General features: G+C 33.0%; 2 protein-coding genes across 3 annotated transcripts; both read left to right on the top strand.

The window, feature by feature from the left end:
• Positions 1 to 856: 856 nt before the first annotated feature.
• Positions 857 to 6,819, top strand: LOC107007342 (mannose-P-dolichol utilization defect 1 protein homolog 2). Its single transcript, XM_015205929.2, has 8 exons — positions 857 to 1,220; positions 3,550 to 3,703; positions 4,027 to 4,099; positions 4,257 to 4,323; positions 5,026 to 5,085; positions 5,331 to 5,391; positions 5,480 to 5,521; positions 6,431 to 6,819. Exons 1-8 carry the CDS (start codon positions 1,065 to 1,067, stop codon positions 6,532 to 6,534), a joined length of 717 nt encoding a protein of 238 aa, XP_015061415.1. The 5' UTR covers positions 857 to 1,064; the 3' UTR covers positions 6,535 to 6,819.
• Positions 6,820 to 14,261: 7,442 nt separating this feature from the next.
• Positions 14,262 to 17,144, top strand: LOC107007341 (cyclin-D3-3-like). Of its 2 annotated transcripts, none has more exons than XM_015205928.2 (4): positions 14,262 to 14,876; positions 15,637 to 15,838; positions 15,922 to 16,052; positions 16,661 to 17,144. In XM_015205928.2, the coding sequence occupies exons 1-4, from the start codon at positions 14,457 to 14,459 to the stop codon at positions 16,850 to 16,852; spliced, it is 945 nt and encodes a 314-aa protein (XP_015061414.1). In that variant the 5' UTR covers positions 14,262 to 14,456; the 3' UTR covers positions 16,853 to 17,144. The 2 variants fall into 2 exon arrangements, with proteins under 2 accessions (XP_015061414.1, XP_015061413.1); XM_015205927.2 differs by having other exon boundaries at positions 14,297 to 14,876; positions 16,628 to 17,115.
• Positions 17,145 to 17,710: the final 566 nt, after the last annotated feature.

Below are 17,710 nucleotides of genomic sequence, written 5' to 3'. Positions count from 1 at the left end.
AAAAAAAATTACAAAAAAAAAATAAAATCGAAATACGTACCGATGGCAGTGGAGGTCTGGATATGGCCATTGCAAGCTTTCTACCCCTCTTCTTGGGTGTCTTTGCATGTGCCTCTTTTTGTGTTTTATGCTTCTTCGAACTTTGTTTATTCATTGTTAGAAGATTATGCAAGCTCTTAGACTTGTTTTCAACCAATTTCGGATCTTCAAAAATATAGATTTGTTTAGAGTTTGAAGTGATTATTTGAGTAATCCCAATACTAAATGACAGATCCATGAAATATTAGAAAAATAGAAGAATGAAAAGAGAGAATCGAAGAAGAACACAATACCTTTCAAGAATATTGGACGAAAATGGCGGACAGAGTAGACGAAATTGGCGATTTTGATTTTCAAAGGCGGACAGAGTAAACAAAAATAGCGGACAGATTAGACGAAGGCGGACGGACGGAGAGCACAATTTTGATTTTCAAAGGCTGACAGAGTAGACAAAAATGGCGGACAGATCAGACGAAGGGATGGAGAGCAAAAATTTTGATTTTCAAAATTGAGAAGATGAACAGTTGAGAAATTGATGCATTAATTTTGGGAGTGGTGTAAATGGGTTCTTTATTTGGGGAAAATAAAGAGTAAAATTAGGGATAAGATTTAATTGGTTAGGATTTATTAGGATTCTAATTTAATAATGTATCTGTTAGATTAGATTTATTAAAAAATAGAGATTTTAGTATTTTTTAAAAAAATAAGGGAAATATGGAGAATATGTAAACTTAAGTTGTATATTCAGGTAATTAATCCTTAAAAGAAAACACTTATGAAACAGACGAATAAAATAAAATAAAATTGTGGGAACCACAAATTGCCCCAACCTAGAAGGCTGCCAACTAACTATAACCTTCATTTACAATTCTTTCTTCTTGAAAATTGTTACCTTTTAAGGATTAAATCCCAGAAATACCATATAGATTTGTCCAAAAAAAAAAAAAAACTTCAAATCATTATCTGATTTTTTGTAATAGGGCACAAACCAGAAGAGTTGTTGATTAGATCAAAAAGAAAAAATAATGGTGGAATTGAAGTTTCTTGGAATGGACTTTGGTTGTGCACTTGGATCTCTAAGTAATGGTCAATTCCCAGAAAAAGATTGTTTGCTTCCCTTAATTTCAAAGCTTCTTGGTTATGCAATTGTTGCTGCCTCCACCACTGTTAAACTTCCTCAGGTTATTTCCCTTAATCCATGTTAAAAATTGAGTCTTTTTTATGTATTAATTGAGTGTTGTTGTGATGGTTGTATTGAATTAGCTCAATTTTTGGATCCAGTTAAGTAAAGGGTGTTTCTTTATTACTATGGGTTTTCATTAAATATATAAATTTTTACTTTCATGTAATAGTCCTTTGGTTAACAATACTGGGGGATTTCTTCATCCTGTCATAGCCGTGGTGGACAGAGTTATCTTGTACATGTTGCTTCTTGTTGTGAGATGGAAGGTATCACATGTAATTAGTTGAAGTGCGCATAAGTTGATCATGACACAAGGGTTAATATATATATATAAAAAAAGGAGTCTTTATGTATTAGTTGAGTGTTGTTGTGATGGTAGTATTGAATTAGCTCAGTTTTGGATCCAGTTGAGTAATGGGTTTCTTAAATACTATGGGCTTTAAATTAGATATATAAATTTTTACTTTCATGTTATAGTCCTTTGGTTAAACTTTCTCAGGTAATTTCTTGTTTAGCCCTGTAAAAATGGAATCTTTATGTATTAATGGAGTGTTGTTGTTATAGTAGTATTGAATTAGCTCAAAAATTGGATCCAGTTAAGTAATGAGTGTTTCTTAATTACTCTGGGTTGATAATCAAAGATATGAACTTTTACTTTCATGTTATAGTGAATTGGTTAGACTTCCAAAGGCTATTTTCGTTAATCCCGGTAAAACTCGAGTCTTTATGTGTTAATTGAGTCTTATTGGGGTGATAGTATTGAATTAGCTCTATTTGGGATCCAGTTAAGTTACTGGTCTATCTTGAATATTTTCTGGATTGATGATCAAATATATGAACTTTTACTTTCATGTTATAGTGCATTGGTTAGACTTCCAAAGGCTATCTTTGCTACGCCCGGTAAAGCTTGAGGTTTTTATGTGTTAATTAAGTCTTATTGTGCTNCCAGTTAAGTTACTGGTCTATCTTGAATATTTTCTGGATTGATGATCAAATATATGAACTTTTACTTTCATGTTATAGTGCATTGGTTAGACTTCCAAAGGCTATCTTTGCTACGCCCGGTAAAGCTTGAGGTTTTTATGTGTTAATTAAGTCTTATTGTGTTGATAGTATTGAATTAGCTCAATTTTGGGATCCAAGTTAAGTAATGGGTGTTTATTATCACTCTGTGTTTTAAACCAAATATTCTTCAATGTGTATTTCTATTTGTTGCTTCGTTTGTCTGTATCTTGCTATGTTGCTGTCGTTTGTTCTTACAATCCTGCGTCTACCCCCACAAAGGTAGGGGTAAGGTTTGTGTACATCTACCCTACCCAACCCCACTTAAGGGATCACACTAGGTATGTTGTTTTATAACCAAACATATAAACTTTTACTTTCATGTGATAGTGCTTTGGTTGAACTTCCTAAAGGTTATTTTCCTTAAGCCCTTCAAAAGTCCAGTCTTTATGTATTATGAGTGTTGTGTGACGGTAGTGTTAAAATATCTCAATTGTGGATCCAGTTAAATAATGGGTGTTTCTTAGTTACTCTGGCTTGATAACCAGATAGTTGATAAACTTTTATAGTCATGTTATAATCCGTTGATTAAACTTCCTTAGGTTATTTACCTTAAGCCCTTCAAGAATCTATCGTTTTAATTTTATTGAGTCCTATTGTGAAAGATTATTGAATGTGAGATCCAGAAAAGTTGTGGATGTTTCGTGAATGCTCTGTGTTAATAACCTGTGTTTAAACTCCTACAATCATGTACGTTGGTCGTTCTGCTCAATTGCATCTCTTAGCCTGTTCATCAAATTAATGAATCAACTACATCTCTATCCAGAAAAATTATGAATCTTCTGTGTCGTTCGCTCTAAGTTCATCTCATTCCATTATTAAATGATCTGTCTCTAGAATTTAAGATTCTATGACTTGTTCCGCATATGGTAAAAGTACTTCTCAGCGACCCCTTTTGCACTCCTAAGAGGTCTGACATTTCATTAATTGGTTTCTTTTTATGAATGTCTCTTTCTCTTTTCCTTTTTGTTTTTTGGTACTTTGGATGGGTGCTGGCAAGAGGAGTTTTAGGTTGTCAATGGTTATATTAATTTGTTTATGCCATTGACTATAACTCGTAACTTTTGGGTGAGTTTTAAAAAATTTCTAGGTTTAGATAACCCGTAATTTGCCTTGTGTATGCATTTATTTGATTGATTCATTCGCTGTAGTGTTGACATCTATTAGGATGTCAATTAGTTTCTTGTCCTTAACTTCTTGCTAATGATTCACAGAAATATGTAATTGAACAAGTGCGTTCCTTATTGTTTCTGTTCCTCTTGCAGATACTTAAAATTTTGCAACACAAAAGTGTTAGAGGGCTTAGTGTTGTGGCCTTCGAACTCGAACTAATCGGTTACACCATTGCTTTGGCATATTGTCTTCACAAAGGGTTACCGTTTTCAGCTTTTGGCGAGTACCTTTTTCTTTTGATCCAAGGTACATTTGACATTCCAATAATACATTAACTGTTCCTTTTGCTATATATCTTGAGAAACAAGGGCTATGTAGCTTCTCAAACCTGCATCATTGAGCAGATGGTGGCATGGTGCATTAACTTCAAGCAGCTCTGCCAGAGGCTTTGGTTAATGCTTCTATTGCGATTTTCGTTCACATATTTTACATACATAGATATTCAAGTGAAGTGTCTAGGGAAAGGGGGCGATAAAAGTTTCAGTCGGTGGCAATTTAAAATCTCATTTTCATACTTTCATGTGGCTGGATCTGTTTCTCTAATATATTGTGCTTTTTTCGTGTTGCAGCTATAATTTTGGTTGCAATTATCTACTATTTTTCTCAACCTTTGGGAATGAAGACATGGATGAAAGGCTTATTGTATCCTAATTCCAACGTGTGCCATCTTTCATGATAGATATGTCCATGCACATGCACAAAAATATAATCGAGCCATTTATTTTAGAGAAATCGTGTTTATTGGTGTCGTTCCTTCGATGAAATTAAAATCTGCAGTTCCTCCTTATTTGGTAAACAGATATTGTGCTGTAGCCCCAACTGTTTTGGCAGGTCAAATTGATCCCGTTCTTTTCGAGGCCTTATATGTAAGTTATAGCCTTAAACTTTGATATGTTTTACTATATCTGTTTGTTTTGTGGGATAAAGTATTGCAAAAGATTTACATTTCTTTTTATTTAAGGGAGTCCAATTGAACACTTTATCATTGCTCATGCTTGTCTGAAAATTATGAGAAATTAGAGAAGTGATTGAGACTTAACAGAAATAATTTTAAAAATGATCGTAACAGTCTCTGGAATATTGATCTACTAGTGCTGGTGACTCTAAGGCAGACTAGTAGGCACAATGGATCAGAATAGTCACCAGTAGAGAATAGTGAATAAACGAGGAATGTTCTAATATTGGATAGTATATCGAGTCAAGTGAATGTATTACACCACTTAACAAAAAATTGGCCATGACACTTTAGGTGGTATTAGAATCCGTAAAGAATAAGTGTGTTGTTGAAAACATGATCATAGTTTAGGCGGATTTTATGCCTTTTTTCCATCCGATGGCTTCTAATATTGTATAGTATATCGAGTCAATGGATGAATTAGTCCTTTACACATTGAATTGAAGAAAATGAACCCTCCAAAGACCGATTGTGTTATTTCATACCCTTATCAGTAAAAACAGATCTCTTGTCAAAAGACATATAACTAAAATAAATCTGCAAAGGCTACAAAACCAATTGATTCTAACATATCCGATCTAACAGTCTTTTTAACTAAATTATGTTTCTTCAGGCTTCCCAACATGCAATCTTTCTTTGTGCAAGGATTCCGCAGATATGGAAGAACTTTAAGGTACACATTTACGCCAGATGATTCTCATTTTCATGGTGCTGTGGGTATATGTTTGAAGTTTCCTGGTTTATTTACTATGTTCTGAATAATGAATTCGTTTACCTATTATGGCTGGTTATATGTATGAAATCAGTCCTCCTTTAACTTCTTTCTGAGATTGTTTTGTGGTTTCATCTATAATGTTCACTTGCTTTCCTTGTTTCCACTTTATTTTATACCTTTTTCTATTGCCTTTATTTGAGCAGGGCAAAAGTACTGGTGAACTGAGCTTTTTGACCTTCTTTATGAACTTTGCCGGTTCCATGGGTAAGTTAACTCTGTCTATTAACTTCAGCCTGCGGATTTTCTGATACCGAAATGGAGTTCTCATATCCTTTACCTTTATATGTTGCAGTTAGAGTTTTTACCAGCCTCCAGGAAAAAGCTCCCATGAGTGGTAAACTCTCTTACTTTGTTTGATCTGTACCTTTATATGATCTTTCAGACTCCCGAAATTCGTAAGGATCGGTACCTTAGTTGTTTCAAGCTTATAAGCCGACTCATTCTTTGTCCTAACCTAATTTTGTCAAATGTGGGTAATGATTAGAATACTTTCTGGTTTCGTGGGAGTTATGTTACCCTCTGTGTCGGAGTATGTGATTAGCTCATTTTTCCCAGTTAAAACATCTTTAAATTTTACGAGAACGATGGGGCGTTCCCTTTTTAGTTCCCTCTTACAGAGATGACTCATAGCATCCCCTCCTTCTTGGCTTACAAGCTACTATTGTCGTTTCACCATCTAGGATGTCGATTTTACCTACTACAAATAACTACCATCCCTACCTTGGACCCCACCGTCAACGTTTCTATTCATNGGCGTTCCCTTTTTAGTTCCCTCTTACAGAGATGACTCATAGCATCCCCTCCTTCTTGGCTTACAAGCTACTATTGTCGTTTCACCATCTAGGATGTCGATTTTACCTACTACAAATAACTACCATCCCTACCTTGGACCCCAGCGTCAACGTTTCTATTCTTTATAGTTTGCCATCATTCAATTTCTTAGTAGGACTATCTATAAATGATGTTCATATTTGATATAGACCATGAACATTCAAAATAAGGCCGATTTTCATCCCTGCTCGACAGGTGCCTAAACGATACTCTTCTTTGGCGAAAATTTTCTGCATTAGAAAGGATGTCTATAGTTTCTAATTCAGTATGAACTGTCCAGAGTTATCTACCGCAAATTTGTTTCTATCATCTTGCGTAATTTCAGCTTAATTTACATCTATCCTTATGTACTCATTGTAATTTTACCAGTCCAGCCCTTTTAACTCTCCGAGTTCCCTTGATTTACTTACAGTTGCCTTGGGATCTGTGATCGGTGTACTGATGAACGGTACCATCTTGAGTCAAATTATCATATACCAAAAGCCAACACCTCCGAAAGGGAAGAAGAAAGATTAGAAGTTTTCAGCACGCCGTGCTGCACCTGGAGCTCCATGATCGTCGAGCACACAATTCATCCATATACTATATAATCTGTCATAGTTTTCGCTTATTTTCAAATTTTAGATTGATCCATCAGTTCCAGAATTTCATTTCAACATTTACCATAGTCTCAGTATGGTATTTCTTTTTTCTTTTTTAACCTAAAGTATGTTAACACAGTTGTTACAATTTATTTTTGGTAAAAACATCCTCATTAGGGGACTTATTGTGTTGAAGTCACCAATATTATTTTTCTAGTCATCATCTGTTGTTATAGTTGTGCAATAGTTTGAGGGTATGTATTGTCTCCTTATATAATTTTTTCTTTAATGACGGTGGAGTTTGGGCTAGCTTGCACCTGCTTTAACTATTCTACTAGGTATTTTGCTAGCTCTCACGGTGTCACCAATATCGAGTACTATATAACTCGGGGGTGCCATGACTATCCTTAGGGTATTTGTTATTTTCACCAATACAGATATCGGATAACTCTGAACTTACGAAGGAAATCACTAGTAAGATCATCATTGAAACTAAATGTGGTGGTTGAGTTTTGCTTTGGGCTTTCTCTAATAATGAATGTTTGTGTGTTGAAAATTAAAGCCAAAATTAAATAGACCTGTGACAGTACTTTTAGTCAATGTAGTAACATATCATATTTGTTTATTTAGTGGGAAGCAAGAAAAGGACTGAAATAAATATATAAGGATTGTTGATAAATAAAGATACTTAAAGGGGGGAAAATAAATAGCGCTGGTGTAAATAAAGAGTTTAAGTTTTATGCACTAACAGAATTTAAAAAAATTATTTTTGAAATTATCCATAATTTACTTTTTGAACGATTCGATGGCAATGGCGGAGTTAGGGGCCACAAGAGGTTTTATTCGAACTCTTTCTCGAAAATTACATTATATAAAAGTGGTCAATATGATGTACAGGTCGTATTTTTGTAGTTGTTGTTTATTATGTTTTGGTTATCACCCTATTTTATTCTTGTTCTTGTTGTGTTTATATATACTGCCTCTGTTCATTTTCATTTGTCATGTTTCGTTTTTCGAAAGTTAAATTTGATTAAGTTTTTAAAGTTAAATTAGATTACGTTAATTTAATATTTTTTTAAAAAAATAGATATTCAAAAACTATACGAAAGTACTATAAATTGCAATTTTTTTGCATATCAATATGAAGAAAATATACATCGTAAAATATTGGTCAAAGTTTTTATAGTTTGATTCTAAAAAAATGAAATCATGACAATTAATTATGGACGGAGGGAGTAGATATTGAATCTCTTTGTTGACTTCTTCGTGTATTTACTTCTTTATATTTTTATAAAGTAACATATCTGACTCCACCACTCCCCGGTAGTATACTTGTTTATTTATTTATCTATAAATGTCAATCTATGATCTTATGAGATCAAATCATACAAAGTGGTAGTGGATAGTCATGATAGCCAACAAACTCATGCTCACTTGTGCTTTGTATTGATACATTTACATTTTTTTTTTACGACAAGGGAAATCCGCAGCTGCTATCCTTTTTGGGTGTGCACAGTGTAATACCTTGCTCCTATGCAATAGCTCGCAAACCACATAGGAGAGGTAAATCCGTACTAGGCAAGCCTGGTGCGACTTTCGGTGGCAAAGGATTTTGAACTTAAAACCTCTAACATAAAAGTTCCAAGCTCAAACCACTGGGCCACCCCGAAGGGTTAGATACATTTAAATTTTCAAAAGCTAATATGCCTTTTACTTAATTACCTTGACTATGAACCTAGAATTAATGCACCAAACTCATGTTATAGTTTTGTTCTTTTGTGGACTTTTATTTTCCAAAAGTTGTTACTATAGTGGACTCTATGATTACCATCATGCATATTTTAAACTTGAAATTATGAGGACTCTGAGCCTATAGTTTCTTAATAATTAAGATTGACTGAACCTGGCAAACTTGAAAAATTGCTCTTTAGTGACTGCCTTTATTCTTCGCGAATCAAGTTTATGATACGTATTATTTGTTTTTGGTCTATTTGGCCCTCCAAAACATGTCTATCGTATGAACTTGAGTCACAATTTATAGAACTTTTTCTGTTTATCTCCCATTCTGGTGTCATATTTTGTGTAAAGTCTTACGTGTGCATCATCTTCAGAAACTTGTCAACCTAAGAACTTGTCAGTTTTGCCTCATACCGCCGTCTATCAAAACGTCACAATTTCAGAAGTCTTATAGACGTACAAGTATAATGACATGCATATTTATGATCGATCATAAGTTTCAAAATCACTTATTCTATTTATTTTTCTTAAGCTTCGTACCTAATCAAATAATTTTTCTTGAAAAGTTAATATATTATATGAATGAAGATATTGGAAGTCCTTGTAGTACTATTTTCTCTTCTTCCCATACATATGTTTTTGGGAGGAATTAAAACATAAAACAAAAATTAAAATCATGTAAAGCAAGTAATTAAAGGAGTTAATCTAAGATTTTAAAAAAAGTCATATTTGACTATAGTATCGTTCTGAACATGCGATTTCAAATAATGATTCAAATTTTGATAATTTTCACAAATAACAGGATTTCCATATCTATAAATAAAAATACAAAATTTAGATTATATGGCCAAATAAAATTTCAAAGTCGATTATATCTTTGATCCTTTATTAACTATTATTTTTATTTATTCTCATTGGAGATTGAGCCTCTAAAGGGTGGAAGCTCAAAAGCCAAAGGTCAAGAAAAGAATAGAAAGAAAGCAACTTATGATAGCACAATGGGAGCTAGCTCCCAACATATTCATTTAGTTATTATCATGTCTGTTTGACTCTAAATTAAATATATTATATACAAAGAAAAAATGTGCTAGAATGACTTTTCAAAAGATCACAATTCGACTCCGAATTCTAGTCATGTCTTAAGTTTGAGTTTTGAATAAAAACTTTTTGAAAGACGTATTACCTTATTTAATGAACTTATTTGATGTAAACAGATTATATTGATTTGGTAGTCATGTCTATCAATTTTAAACAGTGTACCATTAAGGGTTATGATAAATGGTTGAACAAGAGGTACGATTTTAAATTTTGAAAATGAAAAATATTGTGATAGAAAATATATTATCCTCATTTAATAGAATTTTTTCACTGTCAAAAGACTTTGTATATCAAATTGTCAATTAAGAACTCTATAAGTATATTTTCTATATAGAGAACGATAGATATCAGAGAGATACAAATAATATGCGTATTTTACATTACGAACTATGTAAAATTTAGTAACAAGTCAGAATATGTAAATATCCAATCTCGAATATAATAAACTATAATGATTTAAAATTTTAAATTTGTAATAAACTATAATGCTACGAGTAATTTAACGACGAAAATAATAATGATGGTTAGAGAGATTCTTCGAAGGCTACAAATGTTAGGCATGCAGTGCAACTTTTGGATGTTTCTATTTCTTTTTCTTCTTTTCTTCTCTATTTTTTCTTTTTATTTATGGCTTATCACGCTTTAATCAATAAATATTTTATTTTTTATAAAAGAAAAGATTCGAAGGTATATATGACTATTCCACCATAGTATAAAGTGTTTTGAAAATATTTTTTAAAAAAACAATTACTTTAACCCTTTTTCTCCTTTATAAATTACTTATGTAACTTATATAGTATAAAGAAGTCAAGAATGTGAGAATTTGGCAGATATTTTAGATTAGTCAAAAAAATTTACAATGTACTTTTTATGAGTAGAAAATATTTTTCTTCAACACACTTTTAATGCATTTTTAATAGAGAAATTATATATAATAGCAAATTAATAACTTAAAATAAATAAAGTAGCTAGGGTTTGATTTAATTGTGCTCTATAGCAAACGTTTGCAAAAAATTGTCAGACGCCTCTCTTCCAAATATCTCGCTCGCCACTCTTCTTCAATCTCTCGCTCGCTTCCTCACTTTTTATATAAACACAAGTGTATAAAAATTGTTTCTAATTGTATAAAGCAGAGAAAATTATATAAATACATACATTTTTGTTCCCCTCTCTCCCCTCTTCCAGATCTCGCTCGCCACTTTCCCAAATCTCGCTCGCCACCCTCGCCTTTCTCACTTATACAAACAGAAGCGAAATGTATAAATTGTGTTTCTGTTTGTATAAAGCATGAGAAAATTGTATATACACATGCAAGTACATATATTTTCGTCCTATATACTTATAATTATACAATAAAAATACTCGCGTGTCCAGTTTCTTTGTTTTTTCTCTTTCTCGTTTTATACAATTTTCAAATTGTATCTTATTTCTCTCTTTCTCGTTTTATACAATTCAATTCAATTGTATATTCCTTGTCAAGTCTCTTTTGTCTTTCTCTCTTTCTCATTTTATACAAATTCAAATTGTATATAATCGTTCTATACACTTATAATAATACAATTCATTTTATACACTTCATTTTTATGCAGTTCTCTGCCCAAGTGTCTTTATCTTTCTTGTTTTATACACTTCGTTTTATACAATTTGCTTCAACTGTATATATAGCGAATTATACAGTTTCTATGTTTGCTATGGAGCGCAATTATGCAAACTTTGTTATAACATACAAATATAAATTTTTTATTTGATATATGTGAAAGTTTCTCTTTTTAATATTTATATCAAATTAAATAAAATAAATATTAAAAAAATGCGAATTTTCTAATACATAAACATAGAAAAATCTTAATAGCTCATTAATTAATTACTGAACTTTCATTTCAATAAGGGTTCGATTACCCCACTTATAATCCTCTCCTTTCTCCTTTTTCCTTCCCATTTTCTACCTCCATTTTTCTTAAAGAAAAAAATAATAATATAAAAAATAAAAACACACATTATAACACATAAATAAAGTAAATATTTTTTTTTAAAAAAAAGCATAAATATCTCAATTATGATATATTAAAAAGATAAAGGAAAAATTACGTGCAAAGACAAACATATACTAGTTAATTAGCTAATATAGATATAATAATAAAGGAAAAATTACGTGCAAAGACAAACATATACTAGTTAATTAGCTAATATAGATATAATTTGAATTAATTATAACTCACAACTTATATTTAGGCTTAATTACTCATTTGTCCTCTTTTATACATAACATATACAAATACAATTAGTCTTTCTACACTCTCTGACATTTCTCGCTAAGCTCTCTCCCCTCTCGCCCAATGTCGCTCGTCTCTCTCCTGCCTCTCCTCCCTCTCCCAATATCTCAACAGATATATAAATACATATGTATATCGGTTATATATATACAATTCTCTGTCGAATATACATATATAGTTGCCTCTCCTCACGCTCTGCCCTGGCTCGCCTCTCTCCTCCCTCTCCCAATATCTCGCCATATATACAAATACATATGTATATCAATTATATTTATATACAATTATCTGTTGGATATACATATATAGTTGCCTCTCCCCACTCTCAGCCTTCACTCACCTCTCTCCTTCTCTCCAGTATCTCGCCAGATATACAAATACATATGTATATCAGTTAGATATATACAATTATCTGTTGGATATACATATATAGTTCATCTCTCCCCACTCTCTGCCCTCGCTCGCTTCTCTCCTCCCTCCCTCAATCTCGCTCGTCAGATATACAAATACATATGTATATTAGTTACATATATACAATTATTTGACAGGTATACATATACAATTTGACAAATTTACATGTACAACTCGCCTCTCTCCACTCTGTGCCCTCTCTCGCTGGCCTCTCTCCTCCCTCTCTCAGTCTCTCTCGTCACTCTCCTCCCTATAACATGTAGATACGAATCATAATTAACAAACTATAGCTACGAATCGTAACTAAACTATTTTGAGTGGCCATATGCGAAAGTTCCCAAAATAAATATTACTCTCTTCGATTCTAATACTTATCGTCCTTATTAAAAACATATATAATTTATAATAAGTAATGCGTATAATCGTTTTTTATTATTTCTTTTCAATTTTCACCCAATATTCATGCAAGTGGTCTCAAACTAACTAAACTTAGAGACAATTATGGTCTTCCACATAACATTACAAGTGGTCTCAAACTCTTATAGAAATATTGAACTCTCGATAAAATATCGAGAGAAGTGTTGAAAATAGTCCTAAAACTTGACAAAAATTTAGGAATGCATTTCACAAGATTGAGGATGCATTTAACTTCAGTTAGTCAAGTAGAAATGTGTTCTTTTAAGATTGTCAATTGTTTGAAAATGAAACTAATAAATCACATCAAACTTAAGAATAAGCGAAACGATCTGATGAATCCCTATACTTGTATGCATTTGTATTATGAACTGTTCTACTTAACCATTTGTCAATTGGACCCTTCAACTCATTAAAACACAATATTTCAAACCCTTCTGACCATTGACCATGCTTATATGGCATTAAAATGAATGAGTTGGCGAGAAAGTGTAACACACACACCCAAAGGCAAGTGAAGAACATATTTAATTTTAAAAAATATAAAAAAATATATTTTTTTAAAAAAAAATTTCTTCTTCCCCTCACCTCATCTTCTTCATTCATCCCCCACCCCCACCCTTATCACCGCCCCGACCTTCCTTATCAGCCAACCTGCTACTTCAATCCCCCTTTTCAGCCATCCCTCACTCCATATCTGCCCTAAACCCCTTTTTAGCCATCCCCAACTCCATATTCGCACCAACCCTATTTCGGGCTTCAACTATCCACCACTCCATCTTTGCCTCAACTCCTCTTTTTTCAGTCACCCTCACTCCATTAGTAGACCCAGATTTTATTTTTTAAAAAAAAATCATTTTGATTTCCCAAATATCACCATTAAAGAGTAAAACTTCAACTACAAAAGGCCTACAAAGTAAGGAAAATAAAAGGAAACAAAGAAAGATTAATTTAAAATTCAAGATTTTCTTTTCAAGACTCTCATTCTCAATGTCACTTTTTTTTTGGTAGAAGACAAGTTAAATGGAAGAAACTTTTTTTTTTGTGTGAAGACAAGCTTAATGGAACAAAAAGAGACTATGATCGAAAAACACCCCTTTTGGCGGAGGAACAGGGTGGTCGGTGGCGGCATTGATGGAGGAGGAAGATGAAATCTATGATCGAAATTTCATGTTGCCGGCGGGTTATACAAAAGAATATGTGTTTTGTCCGTAAGAAAAGAGAAGAAAAGAAAATGAATAGGGGCAGGTGGTGATTTTTATTTTTTGGGTGAAGGGTAGAGGATGGGGAGGAAGAAGAGGGCGGGGAGGAAGAAGATTAAGTGGGAATATGGAAAAATGAGTATAGAGAGAGAAAAAGAATTTTACTTTTTACAAAAAATATTATTTATTTTAAATATTTAATTTCTGATGTGTCATTAAAAAATAATAATATTATTGACGTGTCATTAAAAAATGACGTGGAATTTCATGTGTAAATTGAGTGTAATACACGCACACACAAATGATGAGAAAAGGGTTTCAAATATTGTGTTTTATTTAGTTTAGGGGTCCAGATGACAATGGAGTAAGTAAAAGAGTTCAAAATACAAATCGATTCAAATACGAGGGTCTATCAAACCATTCCACCTTAAAAATATTATGAATATATTTTTTTCGTTTAAAAACATCCCATATTAGCAGGATCCGAAGAGGGCCCACATAGTGCCATAAAATGCCCTCACAAGTCCCATGATATAAACACAAACATTTTCCCTACTATATCTCACTCCGCCCTCTTCCCTAACTCTACAAAAAACACAGAAAAAAATGGCTGAAATGAGCCTATTCATCTTCCATTAGCTTCTTCTTCAACCAAAAAAAGGAAAAAAAATGAAGTAAATGAAAACCCCAAACATCCCTCTTCTTCACAGAAGAAGCAGAAGAAGATGGCATTTGTATTAGATTCTTTGTATTGTAAAGATGAGACCTTTCAAGTGTTTGAAGTAAAACCCAAATCAGTCTCTTTGTTAAATCAAGATTTGATATGGGAAAAAGAGGAATTAGAGTCTTTGTTGTCTAAAGAAGAAGAAAATCAAATGTATAATGTTGTAATAAACAACCCATTTTTGTCTGTATTTAGAAATGAAGCAATTGAATGGATTCTTGAAGCTGTTGATTATCATAATTTCTCTGCTCAAACTGCAATTCTTGCTGTAAACTACCTTGATAGGTTTCTTTTTAGCTTACAGTCACAAAATCATGATGATGAGAAGCAGCCATGGATGAACCAACTTGCTGCTGTGACTTGTCTTTCTTTAGCTGCAAAAATTGAAGAGACCCAAGTGCCTTTACTTCTAGATCTCCAAGTATGTGCTTACCAAAATCTTCTCTTTTTTATCATTCGATATCTGGTAGTGGTTAGGTTTGCGTACACTGAAATATGTTATTGTTATTGTTGTTGATGATGTTTGGTACTTGCTTTAGCTTGTGGGTCTGACTAATTTAGATTCGTATCTGTAAAATCGTTTAAAAGTGAAATGACTTGGTGTTTGGGTGCTTGCTTTGTGGGTCTAGTCTGACTAATTCAGATTCGTGAGGTCTATAATCATTAAAAAGTGAAATGACTTAGTGTTTGGTGCTTGCTTTGTGTGTCCTTTCTGTGTATGGTCCGACTAATTAAGATTCGTGAGGTCTAAAATCATTAAAAAGTGAAATGACTTGGTGTTTGGTGCTCGCTTTGTGGGTCTAGTTCGACTAATTTAGATTCGCGAGGCCTAACAGTCGTTAAAAAGTGAAATCACTTGGATGTATGGTGTTCACTTTGTGAGTCTAACTAATTTGGATTAGCATGTAAGACAATTTAAAAGGGAAATGTTCCTTCATTCCTAGGACCCCAACTCGAGTTCAATGAATAAGAGCGGAGGGATCTTATCCATCTTACCAGAACCCTCGATGATTTTATTTATGTAACAATTTCAATGTTGGGGCTAATAACTTGGGATATTAGGTGGAGCGGACTTATCCATCCCACCAGAACGCTCGATGGTCTTAGAAAAATCTTAACTTTACTAACAATTTCAATGTTGGGGTTATTGATTTGGGTGTTTTCTTGGTTTTTTTGTTTAGGTGGAGGAATCAAGATACTTGTTTGAGCCAAAAACAATTCAGAGAATGGAGATATTGGTACTTTCTACACTAAAGTGGAAGATGAATCCAGTAACCCCATTTTCATTTCTTGATTATTTCTCAAGAAGGCTTGGATTAAATGACCACATTTGCTTTGAACTTCTAAGGAGATGTGAGAGGGTGCTTTTGTCCACGATTACCGGTAATTATCAATCGGAATTTATGAATAGATCTTGATAAAGCTAAGATTAATTTGCTAACTGGTTAATTTTTTATAACTAGCAGATTGTAGATTTATGTGTTATCTTCCTTCTGCTATGGCTGCTGCTACAATGTTACATGTTATTGATAAGCTAGAGCCTTGCATTGGACAAGAATATCAAGAACAACTTTTCGGCATTCTTGGAGTAGTTAAGGTTAGTATATTTATCACTTCATGTCTCAACTTTAGTTAAATCTTTCCTGAATTTGTTGTACTAGCTTGTAGTACGCCATTTGAGGGTCAAACAGAAGCAATCTCTCTACCTTTCAAGGTAGGGTTAAGGTTTGTGTACACGTTACCACTCCCAGACACTACTTGTGGAATTACACTGACTATGTCATTGATGTTGTTAGTATTGGATTACATTAGATATATTTGTTGTTGTACTAGTTGGTAGTAGTGGATCATATCCAATAATGAGTTATCAGTTTGGTAGAACTCCGTGTTCGAGGATCAATGTGAAAACAAACCCCCTTGTGTTGGTATCTATGCTTCGGTTTGTGTTTTTGAGTCATTGGATAAGTCAACATTACCATTTGGACTTGTTGGCATGGTTTGGGTTGAGAGCCGAGGGGCTCGGGGGAGAGTTTTTGCTGAAACTCAATTGAAATCTCAAAACTTTCCTAGTGTCAGGCGAGACTCATTGCGACTGCAATCTTTATGATGCAATCGTGGTGAAGGGAATTCGTTTAAATTCTGTTCTGATGGGAATCGAATCGTGTGAAACAGGACAATGTGACAGATTGTTGTAAGCTAGTGCAGGAGGTGGCTTCCAACGTTGATTTCAACTCAAACAAACACAAATTTGGTGCATTGCCAGGAAGTCCCATAGGAGTTATGGATGTGTCATTCAGCTCAGATAGCTCCAATGACTCGTGGGCGGTGGCTGCATCCGTTTCTTCTTCTCCCGAGCCATCATCAAAGAAGACTAGAACACACGAGAAGGAAAAATGATGTTGCATCTTGCACGAGATGATAAAGAGAGCTTTTTGCCCTTACATGGCGAGACTCGACTCTCGAGTAGACAATGCAGCTTCCAGTACCCTTTAAAATCAATCAATGGATTCTCAAAATTTGTCTATGAATTAGTTGCTGACATTTTATTAGGAGGAAATCAAAATGTTTATGAACAGAGTTGAAAATAATTTTATGTCAAATTCTTCTTTGTACTACTTCATTATCTAGAGGCATTTTATGTGGCATTTCCAATTTCAAAATTCGAAATTCAAATAAGTCTATTTTTACCGTAAGTTCTACGTAAATTTTTTAAATATTTTAAATTATCAATTACTGGTGAATTATAGTATTTTTTATGTAGTTCACAAATATATAAATGTCATTTCAAAAATATTGAAAATATCATGAACAAACCTGTTTTGAAAATGATTTTTTTTTTGAGTCGAGCGTATATCTAGAATAATTTACCTACTTCACAAAGGAAGAGTTAATTTTTGCGTATATTATATTCTCTTCTAACTCCACTTATGCGATTAAATTGAAACTGAATATATTGTTATTATTGAATTTTAAATCACTAACTATTTTTACTTAACGAGATTTAGAATATCAAAATAATCTTTTAATATAAATATAAAATTTGAATAAAAATTATTGAATTCTACTTTTAAGGCAAGTTCCGAACCCAAAGGGAAGATCCTAGTGTCTGCATTGTGAAGTTAGGGTGCCGTCAGAGGTTTATCCGACCCTTCGTAGAAATTAGAATTAATTATATATATGGTAAATATTGAATCTCTTTAGCTATAATCTAAATTTATTTTATCCATATTTTGAATGTTTTAATGAAAATTTTGA

The sequence above is a fragment of the Solanum pennellii genome, chromosome 12, assembly GCF_001406875.1.
Source record: "Solanum pennellii chromosome 12, SPENNV200".
NCBI lineage: Eukaryota > Viridiplantae > Streptophyta > Magnoliopsida > Solanales > Solanaceae > Solanum > Solanum pennellii.
This window is presented reverse-complemented; position numbering and strand designations above follow the sequence as displayed.

Excerpts from the sequence above, each read along its gene's own strand:
- LOC107007342 (XM_015205929.2), top strand. The coding sequence starts at position 1,065 with ATGGTGGAATTGAAGTTTCTTGGAATGGACTTTGGTTGTGCACTTGGA. Across the intron at positions 1,221-3,549 it reads CCACTGTTAAACTTCCTCAG|ATACTTAAAATTTTGCAACA; the intron begins GTTATTTCCCTT and ends TTCCTCTTGCAG. Across the intron at positions 5,392-5,479 it reads GAACTTTGCCGGTTCCATGG|TTAGAGTTTTTACCAGCCTC; the intron begins GTAAGTTAACTC and ends TATATGTTGCAG.
- LOC107007341 (XM_015205927.2), top strand. The coding sequence starts at position 14,457 with ATGGCATTTGTATTAGATTCTTTGTATTGTAAAGATGAGACCTTTCAA. Across the intron at positions 14,877-15,636 it reads CTTTACTTCTAGATCTCCAA|GTGGAGGAATCAAGATACTT; the intron begins GTATGTGCTTAC and ends TTTTTTGTTTAG. Across the intron at positions 15,839-15,921 it reads GCTTTTGTCCACGATTACCG|ATTGTAGATTTATGTGTTAT; the intron begins GTAATTATCAAT and ends TATAACTAGCAG.